At 39.4% G+C, this 11,102-nt stretch overlaps 1 protein-coding gene across 1 annotated transcript; it reads left to right on the top strand.

Annotated features, from left to right (window-relative positions):
* The first annotated feature begins 4,204 nt into the window (after positions 1-4,204).
* LOC132891195 (zinc-binding protein A33-like) lies at positions 4,205-9,480 on the top strand. Its single transcript, XM_060928662.1, has 7 exons — positions 4,205-4,372; positions 4,421-4,657; positions 4,801-4,896; positions 7,862-8,092; positions 8,221-8,243; positions 8,328-8,446; positions 8,939-9,480. The coding sequence occupies exons 1-7, from the start codon at positions 4,205-4,207 to the stop codon at positions 9,478-9,480; spliced, it is 1,416 nt and encodes a 471-aa protein (XP_060784645.1).
* Positions 9,481-11,102: the final 1,622 nt, after the last annotated feature.

An 11,102-nucleotide genomic window follows, 5' to 3' on the forward strand; every position in this document is an offset into this window, starting at 1 on the left:
TTATTATGAGCCATGTACAGTATGTCGCCTAATGTTTTTTTGTTTCTGAGTTACATGTTCGTTTGAAGGACTTAATGTACAAAATAACATAGTTGCACCCCGTAGTGTTGAAATTGGTAAACACAGTGCATTCAGTGAGGTTTGCACCGCCCTCCTTTTATTTCTGACTCTTCCTGTCACCACTCTGAGCGCTCATTCGTATGCCCTTCAAATAATGTGCGCAGTATAGGCTATTGATGTTTTATTATGAGCCATGTACAGTATCCTAATGTTTTTTGTTTGAGTTACATGTTCGTTTGAAGGACTTGATGTACTAAATAACATATAGTTGCACCCGGTAGTGTTGAAATTGGTAAACACCGCAGTTGCGGACATTTTGTAGCCTAAAATGATGTTATGATAAGCTTTAATAAAGGGCCCGGTCATTTGCCCCGGCCCGGCTCTGACTTGTTCCGCCACTGTCACTGATGTCACTGTTTGCGCTGCTTAACGACATCACGTGACGTCCACCCACTTTCGCTAACTCCACCCAATGTGTCCACCCACTTCCAGCCAGCACGGTTCAGCGCGGTTGTAGTCGAAATGCAACTCCAACAGCCCCGCTCAGCTCGACTCAGCTCGACTCGGCACGGCTCAGCCGCGTTTGTAGTGGAAAAGCGGCAATAGTGTCTGGGGACACCCATCCACCCACCCCACCCTTTACACGAAATGGTTTACCGGGCTTTCACCGGGCTTTTTAACTAGGCGCATTTAGCGTTCGTTCTGCTGAAGCAGCGCTGCGCGTTGTAGGCTATCTGTGCTATGGAAGATCATGCACAAGAAAACAAAATCCGGTTTTTAGAAACGAAAAGAGAGGCAGGAAAGAGACAAGAAAAGAAATGAGGGAAAGCAACTGCTCACAAACTTCTTTCCCAAGAAAGTTGAGCCCAAGTGTGAAAGCAAATAGCCTACATTAAATGAACACCCGTGGTTATAAATGCTTCAATACCACCGCTATTGTCAGTGCTAAAAACTGCACAACACAAAATTAGAAATAACATGATGCCTTTTTTCTCTGCATTGCAATAGTATAATCGAAAATTAAATTATATTGGGCCATAACATAATTAGGCTAATAGCTGGGGTATAAATTCCAGTGTTTAGCACTTTGTGGAAGCCTGTTTTCTTTTTGCCCTTTTTAAAATGACAAGAGAGTCAAGTTTTGTTTACCTTTCATTCTAAAGGAAGTATTTTGTTAATGTAGAAATCTGGAAATGGCATTTACTTTTATGTAATAAATAAGCTACTTGATAAAAATCTGTTCTCTTCAGCCCAATGCAAAGGTGCTCAATTTTCATGCAGGCCTATTATGTTTGGTGACCTTTGGTGGCATTTACTGTTACAACTTTCAATCATTCTGCAAATAAAACAAAGATTCAGTGACGTATTGTGTGATTAGGGTTTTTTATTCATTTAAGAGTTGTTAGATTAATGTGTGGCTACCAGTGGCGGCTGGTAGTCTTTCAAACAGGGGAGGCTGGTCGGTTATGATATTTCCAGATTTTAAAAAACACATCAATTTTGCCCATACTCTTGCCTCTGATCTGGCTGATTGTTGGCAGGGTCACAAACTGTGAAATAACAGGTTCTTTTGGCCCATTAGCCTACTGTCCAATATACATGATGGTGGTGTTGGGGGGAGGGGGGTATATTTTCACATTTTATATTTTAAAATTGTGGCATGTTGTTTAAAAATTGATCATTATTGAAAGCAGCTCTTTGTCAGGAACCTCAGCAGTAGAGCTGGGTGCCACACATTTCATTCAATGACACTTTCCCTATATTTTACTTATTTTGACTGAGAAATGTTTTATTGGCAATTTTGATAACCCTTCACTTTTAATCCAGGTCTGTAGTGTGAAATGTTCTCGGCTGTGTTTTTGTTTAAAAATGTTTTCCAAATTGTAGCTGTGTTTAATTCATATCCAGAAAAATATATATTCCAATATAATATACTCAGCATAAACATTTTAAATAGATTCTATATTTTTGGTCCATCCATGACATATTACTAAAGTAGCCTATTTACTGTTGATGTGGGTCACTTGCTGTTAGCAAATTCACTTTCTCGTCACAGGAGAGCTGAAAGGAACGAGTATTATTCCCTACCTTTTTCACCAAGTCAGTTTGAGGCGTTGGTCTACCCTGCTCTTTAATTTTAATTTTTTCCTCGAAAGGAAGACTGGCAAATGGCTTCGCCAAAATTAAATCAGCAATGCTCGGCATCTGTGCGCAGCTTTCTTGCTAGCTGACTAGCCCCCTCAAGTTCAAGTTCAGTCACTCAAATAAACGAAATTTCTGGAACTAAGATAGCAAACTTGACAACACTATATTTACACTTTATTTACAATGAAAATATATACAAACTAAAAAAGCTGGTAGAAACCGTATGCAATGAATGAAATCGAAATGTAAGCTGATCTCTTACAATACAGCACTTGCGAATCCGCATGGGACTGAACTAATGTTGCCAGATACTGCTGACGTTATCCAGCCCAAAATATGTTCAAAACCCGCCAATATGCACTTAAAACCGCTCAATTGAGCGGGAAACCCCCAATCTGGCAACACTGTACCGCTGCCTGTCTATAGTTGAAACGAGCTGTCAATCAAAGAAAATATCCGGCCGCTTTCACCAATCACCAGTCTCCTCACGGAAACTGCCATGTCCCTCCCATGTGAGGCTCGGAGTCCGTGGGCGGGCGTTTTCGCAGTATTTGTCCAATAACCGTCTTGCATTTTGAGATTGAAAAGCGCAGAGCTCCCAAATGCCACTGAAGTCCACTGAGGCTGGGAGTCCGTGGGAGTCCGTAGGTGGGCATTTTCGCAGTATTTGTCCAATAATCGTCTTGCATTTTGATATTGAAAGCGCAGAGCTCCCAATGCCATTGAAGTCCACTGAGGCTGCGCTGCATCGCGCTGTCACGAGGGGGAGAAACTCACGCACACATTAAAGTTATAAGGGCGTTTTTAGAGGAGGCTGAGCCTCCCTCGTTGTCTTAGAGCAATCGCCCGTGGTGGCTACATAACTGACTGGACTGGTAGTACGCCCTTGTTGTTAGATACTTTCAGCATTGTTAACTGGTGAGCTTTTTTTGGGGGGGGCACTGCTTGTGCATAGGGCCCAGAATTTGGTGCAACGCCCCTGCGTACAACACACGATGAGAAATGTTTAAATGACCATGTAAAGCTGTTAACATTCTGTTGGCTAATACAGAGCCCAACGCGGGGGGCGGCACGAGCGCAAAAAAAAAAAAACGGTCCCCAAAAAAAAAGGTCCCCCCCCCAAAAAAAAAAAAAAAGACGGGGGGGGCGGGGGGGGGGGGGGGGGGGGCGCCAGCAGGGGGTTTCGCCCGGGGAGTAAATCACTCTAGGATCACCACCAGAGGCGATTTTTCTCACCAGGCAAGCCAATCAGCTGCTTGGGGCCCCCACCAGGTGGCGACAGAGAGTCGAAATTTGCACAGCAGTTGATAGAGAAATTTGCGAGTCGAGAGTGAAGAAGAATCGAAATTTGCGTTTTGAAAAGTCATTCGCTGAGTCTGACTCTCACGGGTTTCCCGTTTACAATAAGCTGTTGGGAGGAACAAAATGCTAAGCAGCCAATTGTGTGACCACATTTTTGAGTGACAAAAGTCTTCAAGCAATCAGCGCTTGCAGTCTGCAGAGGGATCCCTTCCTGCGCGTGCAACCACATGTTTGCACAAATCGGAAACCCTGTAGGCTATTAACGTGCACATATTGCGTGTTGGTAGACCTCCATGGCTAAATTATTATGAAGAGAAACTATCCATCCGGGAGTGAAAAAAGAAAGAAGAAAAAAGAAGACGAGGGGAGAAGAAAGCAAGATGGTGGTAAGTCAGTAGCAATAATAATGAACAGAGACAATAGTATTTTTCCCTACCGTTGATAATGATGTAGTGCAAATGGTGCTAGTCTTGTTTCACTCGCGCTAGCATGACCATACTTTATTTATGTTGGGTTTTTTTGTTGTGGGCGGGCGGTGGTGGGGCCCCCCAATGAATTTCTGATTGGGGCCCCACTAGACCCTAGAATCGCCACTGATCACCACTGTGCACATGCGTGCAGATGTGACCAATTCTGATTCTAATTCTAATTCTGATGTTGAGCATTTAAACAGAGAGAACAAAAGCAGCAAAATAAAATGGCTTCTAAGTTTTCAGAGGAGGATTTCTCCTGTCCTGTGTGCCGTGAAATCTTCAAGGATCCTGTTCTCCTGCACTGCAGTCACAGTGTGTGTAAAGAGTGTTTGCATCAGTTCTGGGAGATCAAAGGATCCAAAGAATGTCCTCTCTGTAGGAGGCAGTTGTCTGTGGAGTCCCTGACCTGGCAGCAGTGTTGGACAAGGAGGAAGAAGAAGAAGTTGTCTGTGGAGTATCCTCCCATAAACCTGGCCTTAAAGAACCTGTGTGAGATTTTCTTACAGGAGAGAAGTCTGAGATCATCAGGGTCTGAAGCAGTCTGCCGTTTGCACAGTGAGAAACTCAAACTCTTCTGTCTGGATGATCAACAACCGGTGTGTGTGGTGTGTCAGACTTCAAGAAAACACACCAACCACAAATTCTGCCCCATTAACGAGGCATTAACAGACTGTAAGGTAAATAAAATGTACATATGAACTCATGTGAACAAATGCTCTTGTTCATAATTATGACAATTACTTTGTAAATGATTTTGTTTATATGAATTCACGAAAATCAAAAACACAGAGTCTCCATGCAGTGTGTTAATTTATTTCAGGAGGAGATCAAAACTGCCCTGAAGCCCCTACAGGAGAAACTGAAGAACTTTAAAGACTATAAACTGAACTGGAGCAAGACTGCAGAACATATAAAGGTTAGAATCAATAACATGGGTTTGATATTATAATTAATAGCACGTATCATTTCTCTACTCAAAAATGAAAGTTTTGAATATGTTTCTGTCCTCAGTCTAAATTTGTTCCTTTACCAGTATTCAGCCTACTGACAAAAAATTGGGCAATTCGATAATGGTTCATGTGCTCCATCTGGACAATGAATAATTTCATGAATGATGTAAATACATACACCTTATTTCCATGTTTGGGTTTATATGCAGAAAATTACAGAAAACATAACCATGATTTGGTATTACAATAACCAATGTTACCCATAACAGTGAATTTAATAGACTATGTCGAGATTAAATCTGATCATATTTAACTGCATTAAAGCCATGATCTCTTCATAGAACTGTTGTCATTTCAAGTGAACTACCACTAGAAAGCCATGGGGGAAGCCATGGCCTAAAGGTTTGAGAAGCAGCCTTCAAACCAAAAAGTTTGATTCCTTGAACCAGCAGGAAAATGTGTGGGTAGGGGTAGTGAATGAACAGCACTTTCCTCTACATCCATAGATGAAGTGCCCTGGAGCACCTAACCCCCAACTGCTCCCCAGGTACAGGGGATGTGTGTGTTCACTGCTCATTTGTGTGTGTTTGTAGCACAAACTATGGATAATAGATAATGAGATCTAGGGTTAGGGTTAATTATCGCTCATGGGATCACAATGGAAGTCTTTCAAAATATCACATATTTTGTATCACAAATATTTATGTATTTTATACAATTATAGATCATCAATATTTTATTTTGAGTGTTATTTTGTAGCTCAAATGCAGCATGCACACCAAACATTTCCAAGTCGAATTTACAAATTCAACACCAGAAGTACAAATTGAAAGTATTGTTAATTGGATTTATAAATCTGATATATACACAAAAATGGTGCAACATGGTCACTGCTTTACACTGAAAAAAGTAACCTATAGAATTTACCCAATAAATCTGAGGTAACAATTTGCATTGACTTGTTTGGGGTAGATTTAATTCCATATATTGAGTATAAAATAACTGAAATAAAAAGCTATGAAATACTTAAATAAATTGGTTAAAATTTACCTCACATTTATGTATCTATTCAACAGCTACCGGTACTTTCTCATTGAAATTGGGTAAAATTATCTCTTGTTTGCTAGTAGGTAATACCTGATAATTACTAATCAAAGGTAATTAATATCACTTAGTAACCATTACTTATTCAGAGAAGGTAAGATGTACTCCCCAAAAAAAGACTTTCAGATGGTTCATCATCTCAATGTTTTTAATCCATAAAATCATTAAAAAAAACGCAGAATAAAGTGCAGTACAACAGCTTCACACAACATTTCAAGTAATGAACCTGTTTTATAACTCACTAACAAACAGTGTTGCCAGATACTGCTGACGTTTTCCAGCCCAAAATATGTTCAAAACCCGCCAAAATGCACTTGAAACCGCCCAACTTGGGCGGGAAACCACCAAATCTGGCAACACTGCTAACTAACAACTTCAAATGTTGTTTCTGGACTGACCAAATCTGCAGTCCAGGTTATACAACAAATAACTGAACCGCCTTGTTTATATGCAGCAATGATGCACCAAATGATCAAAAAACACAAAATAAAGTGCAGTACAACAGCTTCACACAACATTTCAAGTAATGAACCTGTTTTATAACTCACTAAACTAACAGCCGGAGAGAGGAAGATGGCAGTCCAAGAGTTCCCTGTCCCGCTCACTCAAACGCGCGGTCTGACGCATGCGCAATTTGGAACACAGGACTCACGGCTTTGGGGTATATTTTACCGTATTTTTCCATGTAATGGTTGTTACTGTTAACGAATAGGTAGCATATGTATAATTTACCCATTACTTTATAATTCCTTGGCTGACTGCAATAATCGAGTAAATTTTATCTGGTTTGCATAGATTATATTTACCACTCTCCGAAATCACTTCTTACAGTGTAGATGGGTTCAATGCAGAAAGGATTTCACTGTGCTCTAATGTACATGTGACAAATAAATGCTTAAAAACAAGCTTGTAAAGAAAAATCCATATCCACAATTCGAAGCAAGTTTTTAACAGATTTAACAATTCAGTAATAACACAATTAATTAAAATGTATCTTCGTAATGACACATAATATGCTAATAAATTCGTATGCTTGTTCATTGGGCTGCTTTTCATCTTTCTTGATGGTTCTACCAAGCCCAGATGAAAAACAAGATTAAAAAAGTGACAGTGTAATAGTAAAAAAAAAATAATAATAATGAAAAAAAATTAAACCTTGAGGTGGACCTCCTAGAAATTTATACGATTAAGAAATTTTTTCAAGGATTCTTATTTTGGGGTGGCACGGTGGTGTAGTTAGCACTGTCGCCTCACAGCAAGAAGGTTCTGGGTTCGAGCCCGGTGGCTGATAGGGGCCTTTCTATGTGGAGTTTGCATGTTCTCCCCGTGTCTGTGTGGGTTTCCTCCAGGTGCTCTGGTTTCCCCCACAGTCCAAAGACGTGCTGGTTAGGCTAATTGGTGGCTCTAAATTGACCGTAGGTGTAAATGTGAGTGTGAATGGTTGTTTGTCTCTGTGTCAGCCCTGCGATGATCTGGCAACTTGTCCAGGGTGTTCACCGCCTCTCACCCATAGTCAGCTGGGATAGGCTCCAGCTTGCCTGCGACCCTGCACAGTATAAGCAGCTATGGATAATGTTAGATTAGATTAGATTAGATTAGATTAGATTAGATTAGATTAGATTAGATTAGATTAGATTAGATTAGATTCACTTTATTCATCCCACATCGGGGAAATTCACGTGATGGATGGATAGATTCTTATTTTGGTCAATGGTACATAATTAGGATAGGGACAGATTACTTTTAACACCTTGCAGGGTTTCATGGACTCTAATAATTATATTTTGCATCATTGTTATATTTCATCTGATTTTCTCTTCACTTCAGATTCAGGCCCAATACACAGAGTGTCAGATTAAGAAGGAATTTGAGAAGCTTCACCAGTTTCTACGAGATGAAGAGGCAGTCAGGATCACTGCACTGAGAGAGGAAGAGGAGCAGAAGAGTCAGATGATGAAGGAGAAGATTGAGAAGCTGAGCAAAGACATATCATCTCTTTCAGACACAGTCGGAGCCATAGAAGAGGAGATGAGAGCTGAAGATGTCTCATTGCTACAAGTGAGGATCATTTAGTCAGTATTTATACTGTGAGAAAGTAAAACTTCTTTCCATCATCAGAAACATTACACTTCCATGGTGTAAAAGTGTAAATCATATCCACTGATATTTGCTTTGTTGTTTTACAGAACTGCAAGGACATAGTGAAAAGGTGAGTGATGTGCTTCCTGTCTCTCTCGTTCTCTGTTTCTGAATCCAAACCCACAGCAACACTGACTCCTGAATGTTTTTGCAGAGCCCAGAGCACACTGCAGCATCCAGAGGAGCTTTCAGGAGCACTGATCCATGTGACAAAACATCTGGCCAACCTGCAGTTCAGAGTCTGGGAGGAGATGCAGGAAGCTGTCCAATACAGTAAGACACTTAAGTGTGTGTGTGTGTGTGTGTGTGTGTGTGTGTGTGTGTGTGTGTGTGTAACATGAATTTTTTTTCTTTCTGCTTTTCTGCCTTTGCTTTTAACCCTAATGTGGTCATGATAATGACATGGTTCATTTGTTTATTATTATTATTATTATTATTATTATTATTATTATTCACCTTTCATGTTGCACTCATACAATGCAAGGGAAGTTTTATTTTGAAAAGCCTCTATTTCCATCAGACTTTTCAGTGTTTGAAGTGCAAGCAGAGGGACTGAGTGAAAAAATGGAGCATTTCAGCAGCTTACAAAAGTTTTTGAGTTGCAGTTATTATAGAGATTGTTTACATTTGTACTTTAAACACACAGAGAAAAGGACATCAATGCATGTTAGTAAATGGTAGCTAGTTCCATGCTAATGTAATGATTAAGTTAGATTAGCTCCATCGAAACAGAATGTAAAAAGGTGTGTGTGTGTGTGTTTTCAGTCCCTGTAACTCTGGACCCCAACACTGTTCATCCTGAGCTCATTATATCTGATGATCTGACCAGTGTGAGACTCAGTGATGACAAACATAAACTTCCTGATAATCCAGAGAGATTTGATGAATGTTGCTGTATCTTGGGGTCTGAGGGCTTTAACTCAGGGACACACTGCTGGGATGTTGAAGTTGGAGACTGTACATGGTGGAGTGTGGGTGTGATAACAGAATCTGCTCAGAGGAAGGGGGAGATCACCTCCAGAAGTGGAATCTGGTATGTGTGGTATTATGATCGTAAATATAGAGCAGGTTCTACACCACATCAAGTCACTCTCCTCTCCGTCGCACAGAAACTCCAGAGGATCAGAGTGAAGCTGGACTGGGACAAAGGAAAGCTGTCATTCTCTGACCCTCTCACTAACAAACATTTACACACTTTCACGCACACATTTACTGATAAATTACTACCAATCCTACATGTTGGTTGTGAAGAATCTCCTCTAAGGCTCCTCCCACTTCAGTGCTCTAAGAGTGAATCAGATCAGTGAGAGCTGATATTGTTTTTATTCCAGTTCATGAATTAAATATCGCAGATTAAAAAATTAATGTCCTTTATGTCAGTGTTTTTTTTTTCCTTGTGGAAACCGTGAAGCACAATTTTTGTGATTTTTTTTTTAAAGTGAATCAACTCAAAATATTTACAGAATATCTTGAAATAATGAATAAATTCAAATAAAAAGATAATATCTTAAAATTTATCATGATATATTTTGAAGGTCTGAAGAAATCAAAATAAGTTAAATAATGACATACTATCTTGAAATAACAAGGTGTTAACTCAAAATAATGATGTAGCATGCCATTAAAATCACAAAGGTGTGTTTAAATGTAGAACGAGCTAAAAAAAAAGATTATTTATTTTTAATGGTGTATTTTAAATAGTTTTAAGTAAACTGAGAATTTGAAAGCTCATGTCTTTAATGTATTTGTACTTGTTAGCGTTTGCTGTTAATCTTGGATGAAATGTTTAGCTGTGTGTGTGTGTGTGTGTGTGTGTGTGTGTGTGTGTGTGTGTGAGAGAGAGAGAGAGAAACTGCAGTGGAGGAGAATTCAAGCTCTAAGTTTTCCTCAACCAGCAGTTTGTGGTTTTGCAAAGATCAGATGGATTTGTATGTTAATCCTGCATTAGGTGATGATTCACAAGTTCAAATCAGTTCTGAGTGAAATAAAATCACTTTGTTCATACTGATATTAAATATTGTTAATCTGCATAATTGGACAATTAAAACATGCACAAATAAATACATCTGTAATGTGTGTTGTGTCTTCTAATACGGATATACTAGGTATTTTTAAAAAACGTGTGTATATATATATATATATATATATATATATATATATATATATATATATATATATATATATATATCAGCCTATTTTTATGCATTTTAAAGGGTAACTTTAGCTTTAATTTCCTGTGAAGATATTCATGCAAAGTAAAGATGAATTGTCTTCAGTTCCTCATAAAGTAGTAATAACCATGCCCCTCACACATTTAAATGTCTTTATTGAGATATTAATATTCTATTGCAGAATTCAAGCCGAGTTGAATCAAGGTTTTTTGTTTTTTATTTCTTTTTTTATTTTAACTTACAGTTCTTCCATTGTAAAATGAGAATCAAGTCACATAACTGTGACCATTATACAGCTTGATAACCTGTAATAGTCATGTTAAAAACAACAACAATTATTGTTGAATAATAATAATAATAATAATAATAATGTTCTGAGTCAACATGCTGCTGTCCCAACTTTTTTGAAATGTTGCTGACAAATTCAAAATGAGCATATATAAAAACAATAAAATTTCTCAGTTTCAGATTTTGGGCGGCACGGTGGTGTAGTGGTTAGCGCTGTCGCCTCACAGCAAGAAGGTCCGGGTTCGAGCCCCGTGGCCGGCGAGGGCCTTTCTGTGCGGAGTTTGCATGTTCTCCCCGTGTCCACGTGGGTTTCCTCCGGGTGCTCCGGTTTCCCCCACAGTCCAAAGACATGCAGGTTAGGTTAACTGGTGACTCTAAATTGACCGTAGGTGTGAATGTGAGTGTGAATGGTTGTCTGTGTCTATGTGTCAGCCCTGTGATGACCTGGCGACTTGTCCAGGGTGTACCCT

This window comes from Neoarius graeffei, chromosome 9 (genome assembly GCF_027579695.1).
Source record: "Neoarius graeffei isolate fNeoGra1 chromosome 9, fNeoGra1.pri, whole genome shotgun sequence".
Classification (NCBI taxonomy): Eukaryota; Metazoa; Chordata; class Actinopteri; order Siluriformes; family Ariidae; genus Neoarius; species Neoarius graeffei.

Coding starts and splice junctions, on each gene's coding strand:
- LOC132891195 (XM_060928662.1), top strand. CDS start 4,205: ATGGCTTCTAAGTTTTCAGAGGAGGATTTCTCCTGTCCTGTGTGCCGT. Junction 4,373..4,420: donor TCTGTAGGAGGCAGTTGTCT/GTGGAGTCCCTG, acceptor AGGAAGAAGAAG/AAGTTGTCTGTGGAGTATCC. Junction 4,897..7,861: donor AGACTGCAGAACATATAAAG/GTTAGAATCAAT, acceptor TCTTCACTTCAG/ATTCAGGCCCAATACACAGA.